This window comes from Schistocerca gregaria, chromosome 3, assembly GCF_023897955.1.
Source record: "Schistocerca gregaria isolate iqSchGreg1 chromosome 3, iqSchGreg1.2, whole genome shotgun sequence".
Classification (NCBI taxonomy): Eukaryota; Metazoa; Arthropoda; class Insecta; order Orthoptera; family Acrididae; genus Schistocerca; species Schistocerca gregaria.
The window spans coordinates 688267984-688292294 of record NC_064922.1 but is presented as its reverse complement, the minus strand read 5'-3'; the positions used below and the strand labels follow the sequence as shown (position 1 = coordinate 688292294).

The following is a 24311-nucleotide window of genomic DNA, read 5'->3' as shown; positions in this document are numbered from 1 at the left end:
TATCCTTCGTCAATTCGCGCGTTCGATTTATACGGTTCGCAGAGAGGCTCTTCTGACATCGATTCCCAACGTTAGTTCTAAATTACCGAACGTGACTTGAAGAACTTTACATTTAAAAGCGATTTAAAATTACTACACTATAAATGCGTTTCTTAAATGAAAGACTTTTGTAAATCGTGGTTTCGTTTTATTTTTGTTGCTCTTCGAAGTGTAGGTCCGCACCCGCAAAATGTGGAATTAAGTGTTGCGGTATCGCTCAGACCAGCTCTGGAACGATAATCGGTTAGCAGTCTGAATGTTTTATCAAGGGTTCCAACATCAGCAAATCCGTAAGATTATAGATTAGCAGTATCAAAAGGTTTCACGCTGAACATGTTAATTTACAAGGCCCGTAGCTCCTGGAGATACTACAGTCTTGTCTCTCTCAAGCTCACGAAGAAACTTCCTCAGTCACTTTTGGATAGAACTACCATTCCACTCACATTTACATTAGTCATTTCTCATACACAGGGTGAACCACCTAATAAGTGTAGCCCTTTTATCTGATGAATCTTTCAACATATTGAAAGGATGGTTTTGGCGTATGGGAGGAGGGGGTGGGGGGCGTGCATATTCTCAAGGCTATTTAATTCTGTTGCATGTTTAATTTACTTAACTCTTCTATCAACTGAAATACTCAAGAAGCTCTTGAAAAGTGCAGTGATACAAAGCTTGTTAGCGTTGGCGTCGAAACTTTTGGGAATAGTCGGGAATCGGCTCTTGCGGTGTAAATATAGCCAAGTAGTGCTTTCAGGTTAGGCTCCGTCGTTACATACTGTAAGACGGTAGGTCTAGGCTACTAAGATTAAGCGTCATTCCCATAGGCCCTACTTTATACGATAAATATACAAGGTTAGCTGTGTTTCAATTTTAACACGTTTCTGGGATATTTTTGCGAAAAATTTGGACAACTCTTAGATCACTGAACTTTGCTTTACATAAGCTTCCGAAAGCTGTTAAGAAAGCACATCGTTTCTTCAGTATCTCGGTTGATAAAAAATGTTATGTGGTTTAAACGTGAAACAAAGTTACGTGCCCCTCTCCACCCCGGCCCCACCCCAAGCCAGAAACCTAGTTTCGATATATTCAGTGGTTTGTGAGTTATAAGACATGAAAGTTTGAGGCGAATATCCCCGTGTGTTACTTACTGCTGAACTTTCCTTGTTAGACGACAGTCTGTCTTCATCGGGCTGAAACCGGAAACGCCGTTCATTTCGCCACCGGCAGTTTAATAAAGGCGTCGTGGGCGGCGGAGGCGTGAGAGCTTAGATTCAGGTTCCAGACACAGAGTGTCGTCGTAGGAGAGCCTCTTGCCGTGTCGCTGGACCGGATGCCGCGGCAGCCAGCTTTCGCCCGTCACCACTCTCTCTTTCGCGCGGTCGCTGCTTTGCGAATCAGGCGTTGACCTGGGCGGTCGTGTGGTAAACAGCACGGTGCCACCTGCTCGCCTGGAACGGCAAAGAAATGGCTGGAACCACGCCCTGGCTCCCCACCACCACGTGCTTTCTGCCACCCGCAACTGCCATTCCTCGAGTCTGGAGACTGTGCGAGGTGCAGCAGTAGTTGATAAATGCGATTTTTATTTATTTAGCATGCAGCACTACACATGAAATAATTCAAGAATATATAAGTACACACTGAGGTGACAAATGTCACGGGATACCTCCTAAGATCATGTCGGACCTCCTTTTGCCCAGCTTAGTGCAGCAACTCGTCGTGGTGAGGACTCAACAAGCCGTTGGAAGTCCTCTGCAGAAATATTGGGCCTAGCTGCCTCTGTAGCCGTTCATAACTGCGAAAGTGTTAACGGTACAGGATTTTGTGCAGGACTGACCTCGAGATCAAGTCTCACAAATGTTCGATGGTTATCAGGTCAGGCTATCTGTGTGGCCAAATAATAAAAAAAAAGTTCAGATGGCTTCAAGCACTATGGGACTTAACATCTGAAGTCATCAGTCCCCTATACTTAGAACTATTTAAACCTAACTAACCTAAGGACATCACATAGCTCCATGCCCAAGGCACAACAACCGGCCAAATCTTTCACACGAATTGTCTAGAATTTTCCTCGATTCAGTCGCGAACATTGGGGCCCGGCGGCACGGCACATTGCCATCCATAAAAAATCTATCGTTGTTCGGGAACATCACGTCCATGAACAGCTGCTAATGGTCTACGAGTAACCAAACATCCAGAGGACCCGGTCCATTTCGTGTAAACAGAGCCCACACCAATATGGAGCACCCACCAGCTTACACAGTGCCTTGTTGAAAAGTTGGGTCCGTGGTTTCGGGGGGTCTGCGCCACTCTCTAATCCTACCATCAGCTCTTACCAACAGAAATCGGGACTAATCTGACCAGGCCACAGTTTTCCAGTCATGTAGGATCCAACCGATATGTTCGCGAGCCTGTGAGAGGCGCTGCAGGCGATGCCTTGTTGTTGACACAGGCATTCGCGTGGCTCGTCTGCTGTCAAAACCCATTAACGGCAAATTTCGATGCACTGTCGTAACGGATATTTTCGTCAAACGACCCACGTTGATTTCGGAGATTATTTCACGCAGTGTTGCTTGTTTGTTAGCACCGAAGACTAAGCAAACGCCGGCCGCGGTGACCGAGCGGTTCTGGGCGCTTCAGTTCGGAGCCGCGCGACTGCTACGGTCGCAGGTTCGAATCCTGCCTCGGGCATGGATGTGTGTGGTGTCCTGAGGTTAGTTAGGTTAAGTAGTTCTAAGTTCTAGGGGACTGATGACCTCAGAAGTTAAGTCCCATAGTGCTCAGAGACATTTGAACCAATTTACATCTTGTGTACGCAATACTACCGCCATCTGTTAGAACATTAAAAAACATTTTTATAGGTCCAGTCTCCTTACCCAGTCTAGGCGTTATGGTATAGCCATGAGAGAGTCGACTAGATCACACAGGTAGGCTCTCAGTTTACACTCGATAATGTGCCGCAATTTGGGCTGGATTGCTCACCCCATTTTCGCTGATTGTATGCACGCACTCTGTGTCCTGTTCGGAAGCAATTTTCATTCTTCTACTCATGCCATGTGTGCTCAAAGCCGTTGAATTACTATAGCGGGTCAATAAGATATTGCACTTCAGGTGGAGCATTCGTAGAACAGGTTCCACGCTATTTTCTGTTAATGGCGAAGTTGCTGTCAGGAAGCTGTTGGGAAATTCGCAGGGGTGGGTTTTTGTAATAAAGTCGGTTTCTTCTCAACCCGGGAATATCTTCATGAATAGGAAGTTGAACATTATACAATATTTTGGAATAGTCTCAAAAGGATTTCTTGTCTTCTTAACAGAGGAGGGCCTAGTAGGTAGAAGGTAGGAGTGCAGGGTGTCAGTAGGGTCAGGAGGTTGATGGAGTCAAGTGAAAGGTTTTGTAGGGGGCCTAAGGTTCTGAGGATTCCTTGAAGCTCTGCCTGGACATCAGGAATGGGATTACAGCTGAAGTCCAAGCAATCCGTGATCTAAAAGCTGACCGATCCATCGTCATTCTTCCGGCTGACAAGGGTTCCACGACCGTGGTACTTGATCATTGGGGGTATGTGGGTGAGGCACTGTGTCAGCTTTCAGACAAAACACTACATACAAAGTTTGCCAAGGTAATCCCATTCCTGATGTCCTGGCGGAGCTTCAAGGAATCCTCAGAACCTTAAGCCCCCTACAAAAACTTTCACCTGACTCCATCAACCTGCTGACCCCACCGACAACCTGCAATCCTACCTTCTAGCTACTTCCTAAAATTCACACTCCCAAACATCCCAGCCACCCCACTGTAGCTGGTTACCAAGCCCCCACACAACGTAACTCTGTCTACGTAGATCAACACCTTCAACCCATTACATGCAGTCTCCCATCCTTCATCAAAGACACCAACCACTTTCTCGAACGCCTGGACTTCTTACCCAATCTGTTACCCTTAGAAACCATCCTTGTAACCATTGATGCCACTTCCCTATACACAAATATCCCGCACGTCCAGGGCCTCACTGCGATGGAGCACTTCCTTTCACGCAGATCACCTGCCACCCTACCTAAAACCTCTTTCCTCATTACCTAACCCACACCTTCTTCGCTTTTGAAGGCCAGACATACCAACAATTAAAGGGAACAGTCATGATTACCAGGATGGCCCCCCTCATCCGCCAACCTATTTATGGGTCACTTAGAGGAAGCCTTCTTGGTCACCCAGGCTGCCAACCCAAAGTTTGGTACAGATTTATTGATGAGATCTTCATGATCTGGACTCACAGAGAAGAAGAACTTCAGAATTTCCTCTCCAACCTCAACTTCTTTCGTTCCATCAGATTCACCTGGTCCTACTCCAAATCCAATGCCTCTTTCCTCGACGTTGACCTCAATCTGTCCAATGGCCAGATTCACACATCCGTCCACATCAAACCCACCAACAAGCAACAGTACCTCCATTATGACAGCTGCCACCCAGTCCATATCAAACAGTCCCTTCCCTACAGCTTAGGTCTTCATGGCAAACGAATCTGCTCCAGTCCTGAATCCCTGGACCATTACACCAACAACCTGAAAACAGCTTTCGCATCCCGCAACTACCCTCCCAACCTTGTACAAAAGAAAATAACCAGAGCCACTTCCTCATCCCCTCAAACCCAGAATCTCCCACAGAAGAACCCCAAAAGTGCCCCAATTGTGACAGGATACTTTCTGGAACTGGATCAGACTCTGAATGTGGATCTCCAGCAGGGATACGACTTCATCAAATCCTGCCCTGAAGTGAGATCCATCCTTTATGAATCCTCCCCACTCCACCAAGAGTGTCTTCCTGCCGTTCACCTAATCTTTGTAACCTCTTGGTTCATCCCTATGAAATGTCAAAACCACCTTCCCTACCCTATGGCTCCTACCCTTGTAACTACCCCTGGTGTGAAACCTGTCCCATGCACCCTCCCACCACCACCTACTCCAGTCCTGTAACCCAGAAGGTGTACACTATCAAAGGCAGAGCCACATGTGAAAGCACCCACGTGATTTACCAACTGATCTGCCTACACTGTGAAGGCTTCTATGTGGGAATGACCAGCAACAAACTGTCCATTCGCATGAATGGACACAGGCAGACAGTGTTTGTTGGTAATGAGGGTCACCCTGTGGCTAAACATGCCTTGGTGCACGGCCAGAATATCTTGGCACAGTGTTACACTGTCCAGGTTATCTGGATACTTCCCACTGAAACCAACCTATCCGAACTCCGGAGATGGGAAATTGACCTTCAATATATCCTCTCTTCCCGTTACCCACCAGGCCTCAACCTCCATTAATTTCAAATTGCCACCCCTCGTACATCACCTGTCGCTCAACAGAATCTTTGCCTCTGTACTTCCGCCTCAATTGACATATCTGCCCAAACTCTTTGCCTTTACATATGTCTGCCTGTGTCTATATATGTGCGGATGGATAGGTGTGTGCTAATGTATACCTGTCCATTTTTCTCCCTAAGGTAAGTCTTTCCACTCTCGGGATTGGAATGACTCCTTACCCTCTCCCTTAAAACCCACATCCTTTCGTCTTTCCCTCTCCTTCCCTCTTTCCCGATGAAGCAACCATGGGTTGCGAAAGCTTGAAATTTGTGTGTGTGTTTGTGTGTTTTTTATTGTGTCTAACTACCAGCGCTTTCTCATTTTGTAAGTCACAGCATCTTCGTTTTTTAATATATTTTTCCCATGTGGAATGTTCCTTTCTATTGTATTCAATATAATTAGTTTTGTAGATGTCACCAGTATTTGAAGTGTAGATGCTTTACAAAAAAATCTTCTAACAATAGATATCAGTGATACTCTCCTGCAGTTACTCATACACTGTGTTTGCTTCGTCAAGATCCATTTTTGTTATTAGCTAAAATTAACACCATTAAGAATTCATATTCTACAAAGTAAGTATAATAATTCTAAGTTCTTTGAAGAGACCTCTTAAAACATACAACATATTCAAGTAGATCTAGCATATTCACCACAGTGAAGCCTGATGCTTCCTTGAGACTTACGACATGATTTGTCCTTTTTCTCTCTCTTAACTATTTGATTGATTACCTCTGTGTTACGCCACCTACAATATACAATAACAATTTCATCACTTTAACAGGCTTTGTATAATGCAGTTTCTGCATAAACTAGGGAAAGAGTCTCTCTCTCTCTCTCTCTCTCTCTCTCTCTCTCTCTCTCTCTCTCTCTCTCTCTCTCTCTCTCTCTGTGTGTGTGCGTGTATGCGTCTGCGTGTGTGCGGGCGTGCGTGTGTGTGTAACAAAACTGAACATGATAAAGCATATTTTATTAGACTGTTTACCATAATAATTTAACAATATAAATGTAGAAAAACCAGCTTAATTGTCTCCCATACCACTCATGAGAGCTGATTTCTTGCACTATATTTTTCAGGGAGCAGCTTCAATGCTGTTATCGAATCTTGAGAAAGAAAAGGAAATTCTTCGCATTTTCCTTAGGGTCTCCCAAATGGAAAATGCTGTATTGAGACGCATGAATCTCAACTCTTTCTTAATGGTGAGTAACACATCATTCATTTTTATCTTTATTGCTGGGTAGAAGTCTCTGCTGCAAAACACAATATGAACTTAAAAACTTACAGATTCTTCCAAACTGAAAAATTGAAATTTGTCGCAAATGTTCAGTATTGAGAAAATACATTAAAAGCCTTTACAAATATCATTTTATATGTTCTAATTATATGTCTGTGGCGTATTAGTAGACTGCCAAGGTGTAAAATCAGTCAGAGAAAATTTTTCAGCTGATGGTAAATGTACCTGGATTTGACTATGTTACTTAGACACAATTTTTATATGTATGCCATTGTTTTTTACATGTTAATGTACTTGTACTATCTTTCACTTTTAGGTACCAGTACAGCGAGTTACCAAATATCCCCTGCTTTTGGCACGGCTATACAAATTGACTCCTGCACATCATGAGGGAAGAGAACTGCTCAAGCAAGCTCAGCACAAGATTGAGTTGCACCTTGAGCATATCAATTCAGTGAGTATACATACTGTTGTATTTGATGTGACAATATCAATGAAAATAAAAGTGTATACAAAACATGTTTTTGTACTGATACAGCATGAGCTGTATCATCAGTCCACAGAAATTATTGAGTGTGCTTGTTAGTAATGATTTCAGAAGTAAGAATAGAGTTTTTGAGAAATCAGAGTAGATCAGGTATGAGCAGACAGAAGATGTAATTGCTTGAAACCTTACCTTAAATGGATGGGGCTAATTGTGAGTATATGATGTACTAAAATCCTTGGCTTCCCTTGATAGATTTTTAGTTACTGTATCTCAGTACTCCAATGACTGACAATTACACTAGTCTTGTTTCTCTATCATATTTAGAAGGCAACTACTGCAATGTAAAACTCGAACTTTTAGTTGTTGAAGAAGTGTTAACAGGTGATAAAGTAAGCTGAAATCTGGTTTTTGAACAGCCAGCAGCAAACATTCATTTCTGTAAAAAATCAATTATTGATGCAAGGAACTCAAGATTAGTATGCCATGAATTGCATGAAGCATGTGGCATAAGAGAAAGTGAGTAATTGTTCTAAGTAAAGTTAGGAAAAGACCATGAAAGTAATTTCATCACAGAATCATAGGCTTGGCCATGAAACTGAAACCCTGGAGATAAATGAACACAATGACTTCTACCAAGAAATATTCAATGACTTTGCAAAAAATGCACGTTAAGTGGAGTAAAACTGGGAAAAATAACACTAGTGAACTACATACTTGTGGGAATTCCAGCTAGGAATTCCTATAGGAAGAAGCAGAACACCAGTAAATGTGATTACTTCATTACTAAACACAGACATACAAAGAAACATGTATGCATGGTACTGCTTTTGACAACAAACTAATTCATTCAAAGACTTGCGCCTTGTGGGAGGCTAAACTCAGTGCCAAAGAGTCTTGTTTTCTAATATTTTACATCATCAATGGTGAGGTCCCTATGGAGCACCCACCCCACCCAGCCTTCCCCCAGGAGCCCGAAGCAGAAGCAGGAGGAGGTCACCAAGGGTTGCAGATGCTGACTTTTTTCCACTGTTGTCCATGACCAAACATCCAATGGCTGGCTGCAATGCAGTACACAGCTGGAATGTTTCTTGGTGAGAAGAAAAACACATAGTGCTGGTGTCCCTCTCCCCTACTTCGGACAGGTGGCATGGGTAGGCAGTATTCTTAGCTGTGTGCTGTGTTGTTTCACTCTCCAGACTAAAGCTGGCAGCTGTCTAGTCACTGGTGGCTGTACCAGAAAGACAAAATCTGCCAGTAAATTGAACATCTCATCCTGTAAAATCTCTGCTGAAGAGACATGGAGGTCTTCTTTGAACACAGAATGCACACCTAGAAGAACACAGGGTAAGTAACCTGTCCACTGGACCCACAACACTTAAGTGCTGTTTTGTTTGAGGCAGCATTCCACCAGACCATTGCTCTGTGGATGGTACACTGTGATGCGGTAGCAAAGGATGCCCCAAGATGGTTTGGAGAATAGAGCAGACTCAAGATTGGTTGCCTTGGTCAGTAGTGATGGATGACAGGCAGCCAGAATGTGATATACACAACTGTGCAAATGCCCTCACTGTTGTTTACACCATTGTGTCTGGCAAGAGTGGTGCCTCAGTCCAGCAGGTGATGTGATTGATTGCAGGAAGAACACACTGGAAAGCTTCCAACTTCAGTAAGGGGCTGACTATTTTGAGCTGTACACATTGTAATTGGTCTTTAGGTATTTGATATTGCACGTGTTTTGGCTGAGCATGTTGACCAGTCTTGCAGCACTGGCAAGCTGTCCAGGTTTTTCGTCCAGAGTTTGCAGTCTCACTTCACATCTGGCCAGACAAATTGGTCCATAACAAGTTTAGTGGTGAGGTGTACTCCTGGGTACAATAGTCGATGCAGTATATTAAAAATAGGCTTCCTCATAGTGAGTGAGACTAATGGGCAGATGCAGTTCTGTGACGAGTCACACAAGAACTGTATGGAGGATTGGAGGAATCAGGAATAGTGAACCACTCAAGTCATCAAGTCATAGTGTCTTGTAGGAGATTGTAGATGTGTGTATCCTTCTTTTGGGCCTTGGTGCATTTGTTACACAAGTTGACGCAGAAAAACAGGAACATTTCCACAATCCAATAAAACTAGAAGTGATGAAGGAAATAAATTGCATTCATAGTCACTGAAACCTTACAACTCTGCCATTTACAAAACACTGATGGCATTTATCATTTCCTTAAAAAATTACGTCCTTTAGATGGCATCCTCCTGTAGAAATACATTCGTGAAATCTTCTGTTGAGATTCCTCATGGACCACTGCAACATCTCAGTTGGGACACTGTGAAATGCATCTGTAATTCTGTGCTTTAACTCATCCAGGGTTCTTGATCGAGTTGTGTAGACTTTGCTCTTGAGATAACCCCAGAAGAAAAAATCACAAATGGATAAATGTGGAGATCTAGGGGGCCAGGGAATGTTACCAAATCGTTAGATCACACAGTTACCAAACAGTTCTCACACATATGCCATTGGTTTCCATGCAGTGTGTGATGTTGCTCCATCCTGTTGAAACCAGGCTTCTCGAATGTTTAGAAAATATTTTAATGCATGTGTAACAAAAGTTCGTAACATCTCCAAGTAATGATCGGCATTGACAGTTATTGTTTCCCTGTTCATCTGTGAAAAAATACGGTCCAATAATCCCACGTGATGAAACACCACACCATACTGTCACTTTACTAACATGCAAAGTGCACTCATGAATGTCATTAGGATTTGTGGTTGGTTGGTTGGTTTGGGGAAGGAGACCAGACAGCGTGGTCATCGGTCGCATGGGATTAGGGAAGGATGGGGAAGGAAGTCGGCCGTGCCCTTTCAGAGGAACCATCCGGGCATTTGCCTAGAGTGATTTAGGGAAATCACGGAAAACCTAAATCAGGATGGCCGGACACGGGATTGAACCGTCGTCCTTCCGAATGCGAGTCCAGTGTCTAACCTAGGATTTGTGTTTTCCCAGTAACAGTTGTTCTGTTTATTCATATAACCTATGAGATGGACACATGCTTCATCTGATATCCACAATTTGTTTAGAAATTCATTGTCATTCTTTATTTTTGTTATAATTTGTCCACAGAATCCAAATCATAACTGGTAATCATGGTCCTTCAATTGTTGCACCATCTGTAGTTTGTACAGATGAAAGTGTTGTATTGTCTAGGACACCAAACATGGAAGTACCTGCTAAGGTATGAGAAAAGTCTTGGAACTCCTGTATCTCGTAACTATCAGGTACCATGCGAGCATTGAGGACCCAATAATCTCTTAATCTGTACATTCCATCTTTCTTGGAAACTAAGTGTATGGGTGAAACCCACATACTATCAGAATGCCTGCTTATACCAACTTGCAGTAATTTAGCTGCTCATAGTCTGTCTGTCTGCCAGTCTGCTTGCCTTGTGGCAGACCAGCAAAACCTGGTGTAGTATTGATTTTGTGCATGGTGTCATATCTAAGGCTTCTGTGTTGAAGGGTCACCTGCGATATCTAGGGAACATAGGGGCATGCATGCACACTGTTTGAAAAGTTCACTAATCTGACCAGTATTGCAGTTCACATCCTACTAAAGGTATTTTGGTGTGCAATTCGAGATTCTTGTTGCATTGCTGGAGCCTCTCCTTTTGTATTTCTGATTCTAAAGTCCAATGGTTATTAAAAAGTTGCAGATGGGTGTCATGTGTAGAGTGAGGAAAGATCTCTCGGAAAAGTCTCCTTCAGAAATGCCCATGGATGGGGTGATGGAACGTTGGTAATAATCCATGCCAAAAGATTGGTTCTCAAACATTTGCTACCCCAAACATTTAAAATCAGAAATTACCATGGGAATTTCTTGTGCAGATCGAGGTTCATGGTGTGCATGACAGCCCTGAAAAGTTTGATATGAGTGACATTAGCATTATGTAGTTGTATACCAGGATCATTAACTCCATTGGTGTTTTCTTTCTGGGAATGGTATTCACTTTTGAGCTGGTGTCATTCTGGAAGTATTGATTTGTTGAGTCATCCAACACGTACAGTCTCGTACTGTCACTCAGAAATGGGATACAACTAGTATTATAACCACAGGTGACGTAACGAGTACAGCATTCCAGAGAATCTATGGCACACCACATCTTTGCACCTGGGTGGTTGCACAGTGTGGAGCTGCTGCATGCCATGCTGGTAAAGCAAATGCTAAGCCGACACAGTCATTGTCACATTGACTCACGTGTCTGAGGGATGGGATTGTCGGCCATGGACATGGCAGTCGCATCTAGCTGAAGGTCACGGCCCCTGTGGTGGAGGCTAGTGATGTTGCACTCTTGACTGTATGCAACTGCATGGGCTGCATCAACTGCTTGTGGCTGTGGGTAGTGTGTCATGTTTGGAATGTACTGACAGCAGCGTTGTGGTCTGTCTCATCTGTGTATTGTCTTTGCTGTAGGAGAGCAAAAGGTCTGTCAGCCAGGACAAATTGGCATTCTGCCATTTTTCTTTTGTGTAAGATCATTGCCAACTGTATCTGAGGTGGTAGTTTGATGAGGCGCAGCATGCAGTCTGGCACAAGAGTCGAATCAATGGAGATGTCTTCAAAGTGGAGGTGTCCTATTGCCCAATCTTTCCTCATAAATTACTCATTCAAAAATGGCTCTAAGCACTATGGGACTTAACATCTGAGGTCATCAGTCCACTAGACTTGGAACTACTTAAACCTAACTAACCTAAGGACATCACACACATCCATGCCTGAGGCAGGATTTGAACCTGCAACCAAAAGCAGCAGCGTGGTTCTGGACTGAAGCACCTAGAACAACTCGGCCACAGTGGCCGGCAAATTACTTGTTGTAGTTGGTGCTCTGGTCTCTTGGCAAGTCAATGGAGCAACACTGCCTTCGCAGTGTCAGAGTTGCTGTCCACCAGAGATGCTTGTACGATATCACTGATGATGTGTGCTTAATCCCTCATGTTGCGTGATAGGACTACAAGCCTAGGAGTATCATCAAATATGCCATGGGTGTGTAGTAGGAAGTTGATGGTCATGAATCATGTTTCTGGCTGTTCCGGTTGAGAGAGTGGTGGTTTAGGGTGAAAACTTGATTGTATATATGCTCCACTGAAATTTTGACATTGACTTGCTGGGACATGTGGTCTGAGATCAACGGCAGATGGGATCCTCGGGACCACATCCAACATGGATGGCAACTCAAGAATCTTCTTGTGTGACACAACTAGCTGAGCCCTGCATGAGGTTATGAGCGGATTCATCTGGTTAGTGTCTCACACTTATGGACTACTACAATCACATGAGGCTAAGCTGTGTAGACCTGAAATAGTTGGTGGAATATTGTCTTGTGGCTTTGAACAAAAATTGAACTAATTACCAATATTGCCAAGGAGGTCAAAAGTCCTTACACTTTGCATCTACACATGTTCATCATTGTTGTAGTTGATGGTAAAAGAGCACTTTGGTGTTTAACACATAATGTAGGTTGATCTCGATGGCACAGAACATTATGCAAGCCACTGTGGGAGTAACCAATTTGTGTAAGTTGCTCATAAAAGTGGTGTTCGGAGGACAGATCCAATATTGAAGTGAACACAATCTGATGAATTCACTTATTATGTTGAAGTAAATGCCGCTGTTCATTGTGGGTTCATCGGTGTCAGAATTCCAGCTAGGAAGGAATGTTCACAGCAAGAAACAGAAAGCCAGTAAATGCAATTAACACACGCTGTATTACTAGACACAGAAATACAAAGATATGTATGTGCAGGACATAGTTTGTAAGATTCTCTGTAGCTCTGTGTTTAATTTTCTCTTGTGAAAGCACAGTTACATCTTTAAACAAATGATGCCTTGGCTTTTTAAAAACTGTTATGAACTAATAATCATAAGATGTAAGTTGCCATCAATAACAACATGATGATGTCTCATCATATTAATTTTCATTTCAGGAAGCAAAGGACATCAGCACTATGAAACTTTGGAGACGTATATCAATAATAAATGGGCGAAGACTGAGCAGTGAAAGTGACATGATTAATATTAAGCTCAGAAAGGTAAGCGTAGTGAAAATCATATCACAGTTATGAAGCAAAAATGGTAATCTATTAAAGGTATATGAAGACTACTACTATTTCAAATAGAATAAATTAAATGGTTTGTACATACTGGCCCATATGAAAGAAGTACTCATACAGTGAACAATACAGATCCTGTTATAACTACATGAATGTCTTGACAATCATTGTAATACAAGTTCATATGCAGTATAGTTAGTGAAACGGGATATTTTTATAATACAATTTCATGTTCAGTTGGATCTATTAACTTAATGGAATAACATCCACATTGATTTCCAGAGTTTACTTCGTAAACTTTAAAATGCACTCTCAATGTTTATTCTGTGACGAAATTTCTTTGACTGGACATTTGTCATTCTTAATAAAAGACAGAGATGTAATTTTTTACTCACCTTTTCTTCATGCCACGTAAATAATATGCGATGAATGCAGATCTTATGTGGGTAATCTTTTGTTATCAGATGTAATTGGAGAAACATCTGTGACCCACCCAAATCTAAATTTGATGAATGTTTGAGTATCTGTTAGCAGATAGAAGGCTAGCTTTCAGTGTATCCATTCATTCAAATGAATGATGATCAGCAGTGTTGTTATTTTACTTCTGCTGGTATGGAGAATAAGACAACTAAGAATGACAAAAAATAAAAATGTGTTATTTGATGAGTAGTATTTCAATATCTGTATAAAAAATAATGGTAAAGACATTAGTAACTGAGATATTTTCATATTAAATAAGAGATGTACATACCACATGCTCTCTGATTTGTTTGCCCCAAAATAATGTCTCGATGTGCACACTAGATTTCTGTTGCTTACTGAAGTAACATTCCCATACATCGAAGAAGAATGGCAAGAAAATATTTGGCTAAATTTGTTTAATATGTGCTTTCATGCCATATAGGTATGCAGTTCAACTGCTGACTGATAGTGTAATCACATAGCAGATTATTGATTACCAGATTTTGTGTGCAATAACATGTTTCACTAAGAAAGTAAGTTGCCATGCAGTACTGTATCTACTCTGAGTATTTATGTAATCTTTTATTTTTTTTCTTACTTGAGAAATATAGTTAATTCACTTCCTCTGTTACACTCGTTATCAGCATCTCTTGTAGACTCTCGATTTTAAAAATTCTCATTGCTTTATAGCTCCTCTTATTCTTGTGTGACTGCATTTGTAAAAAATATTAAAAATACTTTTGTTCACAGTATTCATTTTGTTGTAAAATTTCACCAAACATGTCTAAAGATGGAATACAGAGAAATATATGCCCTTGACAAAGATATGAAATACTCCCTTGCTCCCATCAGGATCATCATTTCTGAAAAACTTGTCATTTCTCTGCTGTTTTACCTATGTGTTTTCTATTCTTCCTCCTCCTTTGTAGCTCACAGTAAATTTGCTTGTTGTTTACTTCTTCACACCTATTAGTATGATGATGATAATATCTTCCAGTAAGAACTGCTATAGTTATAGTTTTTGCTTACAGCTTAGAAAATTTTAATTGTTTAGTTTCTCATTCAGAATGTATTAAATGTTTTCAAACAGTGTTATCACTTACACTAGTATGAAAATGTTACAATAATTTCTATAGACAGACTTGTACCTATCTTCTCTATAGCAGCAGCATGTCAGTGAGAGAAATTTATGGTTAAATTCTCGTCAGTTTCCAAAAGCATGTAAAATACAGTAAAACTGCATGCTCCAAGGTAGTTGAAATGATCAGTGGCACTTTTATACTTGGATTTTTCCAGTTCATCTTTTGTGCCTCAACTCAGAGTTCTCATAACAAATATTTCTGTGTTTTCTAGATGGCTCTTGAAGTGTTGGAGTGGAACCATGAAGAAGCAACATTTTCCATGGAAGGAAAGCTTTTATACACAAATCCTACAGACAATAATTGGAGAAAAGGCCGAACAATCAAGCTGAATCCTATCAATGCTCTTCTAGTTACCAAAGGAAAGGTAATTAGAGAACAATGTTTTTATCTCAAAAATGCTCGTAGTAGTAGTAGTAGTAGTAGTAGTAGTAGTAGTTCACAAAACCACACTACGTGAATATAATTTATAGCAACATATTAATGTACAATGGCATATAAGGCATCATTACTTGTGCCAATTTGCTGCCCATGTTTACTTAGCATCTCACCTACCATCTTAGGATATACATTATGATAACAGTATTAAATATCTTGAAGTATTCACAGCATATTGAACATCCAACATTTCAAGATTGTGACCAGTTGGCGTCTATTGCAATGCACGATATTTCAACTGGGCACTTGCCAGTCATCTCAAATTGAGACTCATGAAGATCGTTGGTAGGTGCATAGTTAAAATATGTGCTAGAAAGTAGATGACAAACACCACTTCAAAATTTGTATCTTTTGTAACAGAACGGTCATCAGACTATTGCATAACCCTGTAACTATGGACACATTTTCCTTGATTTTGGTGGCGGATATATTACTGCTATTTCTCAAGTGAACCAACCACCTGGGATCTTCATTGATTCAGTGTTACTACTACCTGACGGGCCACTCAAAACACTAAGAGGTCACAGAAACATGTACAGAGCTATTTAAACAACCTGAGAACATTAGGACTATCACACCCTGTCTTCATCTAACTAGGCAGCCTACATATTTTGCATTACATTTGATTGATAAGCATGATCTACATTTAGAATATGACATTATAAAACATTTAGAAATTACTACACTGCAGAAAGGGAAAATAATAAGCAGATTTTACATTATTTCACGAGTACAACAATAGACACAACTTACAGTCGGGTAGCTTTGAATTACAAGGGCCAATGGCAATGGAGGTGTGTGTGTGTGTGTGTGTGTGTGTGTGTGAGAGAGAGAGAGAGAGAGAGAGGTGTTCTACAGAGAACTCCTTTCCTTTTGTTGAGCAGCTGTTCACCAAGACCTACCTCACATTGTCCAGTTAACCTGTGCTTGTCTTGTGCATCATTTCCTGTGTCTACCCAGGCAGTTGCTCTCAATAGTGAATACTCACTCCCACTGTGACAATGGGTGTGTATGTTAGTGAGGTTCTGTATGTGAATCTGTGTACTTTTACTAGCAAAACAACAAGTGCTCAAAAGCTAGTGTGAATATGGTTTGCTATTTTGTCTAAAACTGACATGGTGAGACCGTGGCTGTGTACAATTAATGTAGGTTGATTCTTACAAAGAAGACAGCAACCAGCCACTATCAATAGTGGCTGGTTGCTGTCTTCTTCTTTGTAAGAATCAACCTACATGAATATTGTTTTCTGATTGTCTATGCCAACCATTGATCCACCATATATTATAAATGGTTGCCTTTCCCCCTGTCTCTGGGAGGACGATGGTTCAATCTCGCGTCTGGTCATCCTGATTTAGGTTTTCCATGATTTCCCTAGATCACTTCAGACAAATGCCAGAACGCTTCCTTTGAAAGGGCATGACCAGTTTCCTTCTTCACCCTTCCCTACTCCGAACTTGTGCTCTGTCTCTAATGACCTCATTGTCAATGGGATGTTAAACACTAATTTCCTCCTCCTCTTCCTCCTCCTCCTCCTCCTCCTCCTCCTCCTGTCTCTAGGCACTCAAGCTGAACTGCAACTGTGTTTGGCATGAACACCAGTCTAGCTAAGGAAGTGGCTTTGGCTGGTGAGAGGGAGGGGAGGGGAAGACAGCAGTGTAATGGTGAGCAAAGAGCGACTTGGTGGGGACAGGAAGGTTGCTAGTTGCAGCATTGGAAGGCTGTGCTTGTGTAAATATGTGACAGTTTTCTGTTTCATAAGATAAACTGTGCCCAAAAGTTGAAATGCTGAGAAGTTTCTTTTCAAAAGAGTATTAATTTCATTCCCCTTCCTTAGCCAATATGTGATAATACTCCATTTCCAATTACCTAATTGTCAATGTAGTGTTAAATTTAAGGTTCCTTTCTTTTAAATACATCAGCTGTAATTAGTCAATTGCAGTATTTTGAGTCATTCCTTAACTTTTACATAAAGTTTTTCCTTTAGAAACAGTGATATTTCATTTTGTTTAATACCTGTCAACCTAATTCAATGTTACATGAATGTTCTGTAGAATAATGTAATGAACAACATGTTTCTATAGCTTGGAATTTGGTAAGAATAAAATGTAGTATCAAGGCTTTGTGAATTACTGAGATTGCTGCAATAAACATTCATCAATTCCTTAGGCTAGCCATATGGATAGTACCATCATGATTTTCACCCATGAAATATCTCTAATGAAGTGATCATAAATTTACCACTCCATGACACCCATGTCCAATTCCTGTCAGTGGCGATGAATCCAGTTTATCTGCTGTTATCAGAGGTAGCAAATAGGCAGCTGCTCCAGTGCCACACTTATGAGTAATTTAAAAACTAGTTAGTTTTCAGCTTGCCAAACAAACAAAGCAACCTGACATGTATAAAACGTGTTTTGGTGAGGACTCGTACTGAGATATCCGAATTTGCACTAAGCATAATTGTATTATTTACCTAAAGGAAATTTTATTTTGCCACTACTCCTATTTCATATTTTTTAGTGGTTGTTCTGCCAGCCATGCCGTATAAGTACCACATCATGAAACGTGTAGTGAAGAATGACAATGACACTGAATAATCATCAGCAATCAAAGATTTTTAAATTATTACCAGTTTTTATATAATTACTCTCTGTTGCCCATAAATTTTTATGCCTTGGTGTATTCTTCCAAATCAGTGTTCCATCAACACTGCTGAGTGAGATGGCACAGTGTTAAGATAATGGATCAGACTTGGAAGGATGGCCTTTCAAATCCCCAGCCATTCAGATTGAGGGATGTGGTTTTCTTGAAAATGATAGATTTTATTTCTTTCCTTTCTGGATCTGAGCTTGTTCTCCATCTCTAATCATACTATCATCAATAAGACATTGATATCTAATCTTCCTTCCTTCCATCAACAATTAGTATTGCTAAGCAAGTTTGAATTTAACATTTCATCTAAATTTCTGACATAATTTGTCGACATTGTTACAGAGTCCAACTTCAGATTTGAAGCAGGACGTACCTGCTTTCTTCTCTAGACTGGCAACTCAAGTTTTATCAATCACTTTTAGTAGAGGGCGATCCAGAAAGAATGCCCCTCTCCATCTGTATACAAAAACTTTGTTAACAAGGGTCTTTGTGATTCACAAATGCGGATGTGTTAGTGAGCCTTTGGATTTTCATGCATTGTGTAGCACTGACTTCTAAATGATCACATCATTCAGATAATCACCACCTCTATCAGAGCACTCAGAACCAGATGAGCTATGAAGCTGCTATACAAAATTTTCTCCAGTATAGGAACAGGAATATCATTGACTTTTCTACAGGTGTTGGCCTCCAGCACTTGGGGGTTTGCAGGGTGACTTTCACACACTCTGGACTTAAGATAAACAAAGAGGAATCAATCAGGGGCCATCAGATCATGGGAATGTGCCAGCCAAGCCACATAAAAAACAAACCACAGGAGATGAGAGATCTAGAAACTGTTCAAGCAATTTGTTCATTGACAGACAGGCAGTGTGTGCTGTTCCACCTTACTGTTTATGCCACACAATTCCACAGGGAAGCTGTTGTGGAGGGGTGACAAAATTCTGAATGATGGACACACATCTGTCAGAAGTCACAGTAATTTTTGGCTGTGTAACACCTGTTCGTGGACCTGCTGTATATACTCAGTGTCCCAAAAGTGGAATTCTGCTCCTCAACTGCTCCTGACAATATGAAATGGGAACTCATCAGTCATCATCAAGCTCTCAACAATTCCTAGATTAGCAGTCCTTATTTCCAAAAATGTGTCATAAAACCAAATCTTGTAAGTGGGTTTTAAGTGTTGCACTAGCTGTGGCTTGTAAGGCCGTGCTTACAAATTTAGGTGTAAAACATACCAGACACTGCCACAGCTGCCACATCTGTAATCTGTGGCGGAGTGTTCATTGAGGACTTGCTTGACCTGATGCCTATTCATGGTCAAGGTATTCCCATGTCCTCATATTTTGGGACTGTCCACGAGACTTGCTACAATGCACTGACCCCATACATGCATCACATAGCTCACCAATGGCATATGGTATGGCCATCCGGAATGACGTGCAATTGTTTAATCTGCTTAAAGATCATTACTATTCACTTTGTTTCAATGTAAAGGTCAAACACATGGACAGAGTCATGCACATTCAAAGTGTCCATTATAACTGTATTTCCCACTCCCTTGCAATCCTGCTAGCATGTCACCGGCTACCTTTGCATGCACCACAGTCACAATGGCCAACTGAAAAGGGACATTCTTTCTGGCTCACCCTCTATGATTATGAAAGTAGACTTTTCTTTTGAATCAGATACAATAATAAAATTTTAATTTTATGTTGAGTTTGCATTGATAGTCTTTTAAGATATAGTGTGTGAGATTTAATCCACACACACAAAAAAGTTTTGCATTGCCTTGGTTCCGAGAGTTCTGGAACCTGTACAGAAAACTGGAAGAGAGATCAAAATAAACACCATTTCCACCCTTTTGACTGCTCATGACAACCACACATTGCATGTTGTACAGCCACACAGTGAGACCTTCAGAGGTGGTGGTCCACATTGCTGCACACACACCAGTACATCTAATACCCAGCAGCATGTCCTCTTGCATTGATGCATGCCTGTATTCATTGTGGCATACTATCCACAAGTTCATCAAGGCACTGTTGGTCCAGATTGTCCCACTCCTCAACGGCAATTCGGCGTAGATTCCTCAGAGTGGTTGGTGGGTCACATCGTCCATAAAAAGCCGTTTTCAATCTATCCCAGGCATGTTTGATTGGGTTCATGTCTGGAGAACATGCTGGCCATTTTAGTCGAGCGACGTCGTTATCCTGAAGGAAGTCATTCACAAGATGTGTACGATGGGAGCGCGAATTGTCATCCATGAAGACGAATCCCTCACCAATATTCTGCCAATACGGTTGCACTATCAGTTGGAGGATGGCATTCACATATCATACAGCCATTACAGCATCTTCTGTAACCACCAGTGGCATATGTTGACCCCACATAATGCCACCCCAAATCATCAGGGAACCAGGTTGCCTCCAAACACATCTCCAACAATTGTCTGATCGAAGGCATATGCGACACTCATCGGAGAAGAGAACGCGATGCCAATCCCGAGTGGTCCATTCGGCATGTTGTTGGGCCCACCTGTACCACGCTTTATGGTGTCGTGGTTGCAAAGATGGACCTCACTATGGACGTTGGGAGTGAAATTGCACATCATGCCGCCTATTACACACAGTTTGAGTCTTAACTTGACATTCTGTGGCTGCACAAAAACCATTATACAACATGGTGGCATTGCTGTCATAGTTTCTCCGAGCTATAATCAGCTGGTAGCGGTCATCCACTGCAGCAGTAGCCCGGGGAGGGGGGGCTGAGTGAGGCATGTCATCGACAGTTCCTGTCTTCCTGTCTCTCTGTATCTCCTCCATGTCCAAGCAACATCGCTTTGGTTCACTGATCGGCTGCCAGACCCCCTCCGTCTAATAGGTGCTGCTCATGCATGGTTCTTTACTTCTTTGGGTGGGTTTAGTAACATATCTGAACAGTCAAACGGACTGTGTCTATGAGGCAATATCCACAGTCAACATCTAACTTGAACACATTGAACACCATGTGGCCTCCAGCAGCTACAGCTGGTGCCTCTGCTGCATTGCCACTGGCCTGATGACTTCAATATACACTGTTTACCACATTTAAAAGAAATTCCACAATTATACTGAAATATTAAACCTCCCACTTTACTGAACAATGACTGCGTATAGTGTATAATTAATTTGAACACTCATGGTTGATGTGACTGCATGATGTCATGACAAGTTATTTTTGTCAGAGGTGTCCAGCCTTTTAGCTTACCTGGACTACATACAAAGACGACCAGTATTTCTGGGCTGCACATAATATACTGCCTTGATACTACAGTAACCACTGGGGGGGGGGGGGGGGGGGGAGGAGAGAACGGGATGGACCAGTGAGAGAATAGCATAGTGGAGTTCATATTGAAAATATTCAATTTAGCATAACTTACTATAACAGAAGCATTTTTTTTAAATTTCTTTTACCGATCATATTCTATAGAGGAGGCTCACTTCTTGGACATCCTTTATATTATTTGTATCATCCTAATAAGAACAATATTTTGTAAACCAATGATTCTGTTCCATATTGTCTTTCCTGAATCCTAACATGAATTACTGTAAAATTGCTTGCCTTGTCAAAGGTAAAATCTGAATCTTAGCCATTTTATATGCATTTGTGTTGCAGCTGTCTGAGGAATATCAGATTGAGCCTCCTGATGATTTATTGATGTTTCCCCGCAAGACTGGGGTTCGCGAAGCCACCTTGTTACTTGTCAGAGAAAAGAGTGGCAGATATTCATTATTAAGGGTGAGTCAACTGTTTCACAGAGAAATTAATAAAAATTTTATCACTTATAGTTCAAGCTCTAATACAGTCTCTCTCTTTCGGCAGGATCCCCTGTTCCTTGACAAGTGCATAGTATGTTGTGAGACTGATTGGGAAGATTACTTTGAAGTGCAAGAATTGGCGTCTAAGGAGACCTATATTTTCAAGGCAAGTAACTTCATTCGATAACACACATTTCATTTCGCAAAATTTCATATTGAATGGGATTCCACAGCAAATTGTTTCATCAGGCATTTCATTGTAAGGATTACTTATTGCTAAATAACGTAGTTTTTTTCCTCTGTAGCCCTTACTTTTATTTTTAAAATAAGCTTATTACTACATAATGAAATAAAGTGTAACTTCTGGCCCTTTTATTTCACAATAAAAATTGTTATCTTTATATCATATTACATTTCACACATCAGTTCTGGAAAAAAGTAACATGTGAAGGCTTTTCTAACACAAGTTTCACACAACCATAGTAGGTACAGGCATACCTGTAACTATCACGGATGTGAAATCCATATGTGAAATTGAAAGAGTGGAACCTTCCAGCAATTGTGTATCATTACACATAACACATTAGAATCCATTAGCAAGGCACAACTAACAATTTAAAATATGTTGTGTACTATGGCGCAGTGACACATGGACTGCACATCTGTGGTAGTTGTGCCCATAGCTACGATGGCTGTGTGAAATTCTTACTAGAGACGCCACTTTTTTTTCTGTCTCTCTAAGTGATGTGTGGAATGTAACAGTGCACCATTGTTTATTGCAATGTAAATTGATAGATTAGCTAATAACTAAATAATTAAATAAAACAACAGCCTCCTCAGGAAAATGACATTCTTTAGAAATTTGTAATGGCTGTAGACCAATTGATAAAAGTTTATTGATAGATAATTTATTTTTCTTACTCCCCTAGGGTGAGGATGGGGAAAGAACAAAGACTTGGTACAGGACACTACAATGCCATGCCCAAGGGCTTGGCTCCTGGAGACGAAGGAGAAATGCCCTGGCTAACATCATAAATGGAATGGTTGCACGGGACTAGGTGCACCAACAGTCAACACTGTCTGCTGTGATATTTGGCACCGGTTTTCAGAAATGAAATGCCATTACGGGATTTTTTTTCTGTGCTGTTAATGCATATGTATTCCTTCCTATCTTATAAATAGACAAATAACTTGTTGTAAGCTACTTTCCACTTTTCTGAAAAATGATGTACAAAGCATGTAAGTTACATATGTATAGATGAGTACAATGAAAATAAATTTATAATATTAAAAATATCTTTCTCTTTTACGTTTTATCTACATAGTTTAGTCTGAAGTCTTTTTTTAAGCTGTGGAGAGAACTGTCCTTTCTTCTAGACTAAATGTTAGATGTCTGCAAATAAAAAATTCCCCATTCTTTGTCCAAAGAAACTGTTTAAAGAGAAAAGCGGCCCTAAAATGATATGTATCATTTAAAGCATTCCAGAAGTCAACAAAAATATTTGTGAAAATAGACAGTAATATGATCCCAGCTAAACAATAAAGGTCTGCAAATTGACATGGTCTCAAACTGTAAGTATGTCTAATGAGATACTTAGCATTTCACACATTCATAGATAGCAAACAATCCGAACAAGTAAAAAAAAATATGACTGCTAAAATTAAATCTGGGTGTAAAAGGTAATAAATCAGGGGTAATGAAACACAAAATAGAATAATATGTGGTAATAGTAATGTTGAGTAATAATGAAAACACAAAGGAGTTATTGACTGACTCAACTAAAGTATGTAATTCCACAGTGACTCCACTGCATTTTACATAACCAAACTTTTAAAAAGAGGAAAATCTGCTTACAAATTGGTAGAAGCACAATACTACATAAAAAACGTGTACAAAATCTGGATAGAAGAGATGAAAGGCCACATCAGAAATCAAACTTTTTATAGATTTCATGAAGTCGTCCATAACTAAAACCAAAATACGTAAAGCATTAGAGGATGACAAATTAATCCTAAAGCTTTAATTAAAGCTATAAATTCAAGTAGGTGAAAAGATTAAGAGTTTATTAATAAAATTGCACTATCAATAGAAAATATTGAATAAACATTTTGAACTATGCTAAGAGGACAGAGCACCAATTCAACCTGAGAATCAAGTACTGGGCAGTAGATGGGTGTGCAAATCTAATGGAGGAGTTCCTTTAATTACTGTAATTCCACTATTCTTCAAAACTATGAGTTATCAGAACACAAATGTTGTTGGTATGGCTTTAGCATTAGTACACATGGTGTATGGAAGGGGGGGGGGGGGCTGACACAGATGGGAGGGAGATGGAGAAAGATAGATGGGGGAGGGGGGGGGGATGAAGAGAGGATGATAGAGATGGAAGGGAGAGAGGTGGGGGAGAGGGATAGTTCTTCACAGCTTTGAAGCACACTGGGAGTTAAATAGTTTATAGGCATCTTCACTCTTTTTCTACTTGTCCACCATTAAGACTGACAGCCTAACATTTTAGGTTCAATGTTTTGAAAGATATGATTTTTGGTTTGTCGTATGTACAATTACACATTATGAAAATGAGAACTGATAAAGCTAAACTTGACCAGAAAGCAATAT

The 24311-nt window shown here is 40.7% G+C and overlaps 1 protein-coding gene across 3 annotated transcripts in view; it reads left to right on the top strand.

Moving 5' to 3' along the window:
• Positions 1–22990, top strand: part of LOC126356200 (uncharacterized) — an 878454-nt gene extending 855464 nt beyond the window's left edge. For all 3 annotated transcript variants that reach the window (XM_050007000.1, XM_050007001.1, XM_050007002.1), the window contains 7 exons: positions 6459–6581; positions 6933–7070; positions 13078–13182; positions 15019–15171; positions 21552–21674; positions 21759–21860; positions 22624–22990. In XM_050007000.1, coding sequence (XP_049862957.1) covers positions 6459–6581; positions 6933–7070; positions 13078–13182; positions 15019–15171; positions 21552–21674; positions 21759–21860; positions 22624–22752 — 873 coding nt within the window. In that variant the 3' untranslated portion in view covers positions 22753–22990. The remainder of the gene's footprint in view (positions 1–6458; positions 6582–6932; positions 7071–13077; positions 13183–15018; positions 15172–21551; positions 21675–21758; positions 21861–22623) is intronic.
• The last annotated feature ends 1321 nt before the right edge of the window (positions 22991–24311 follow it).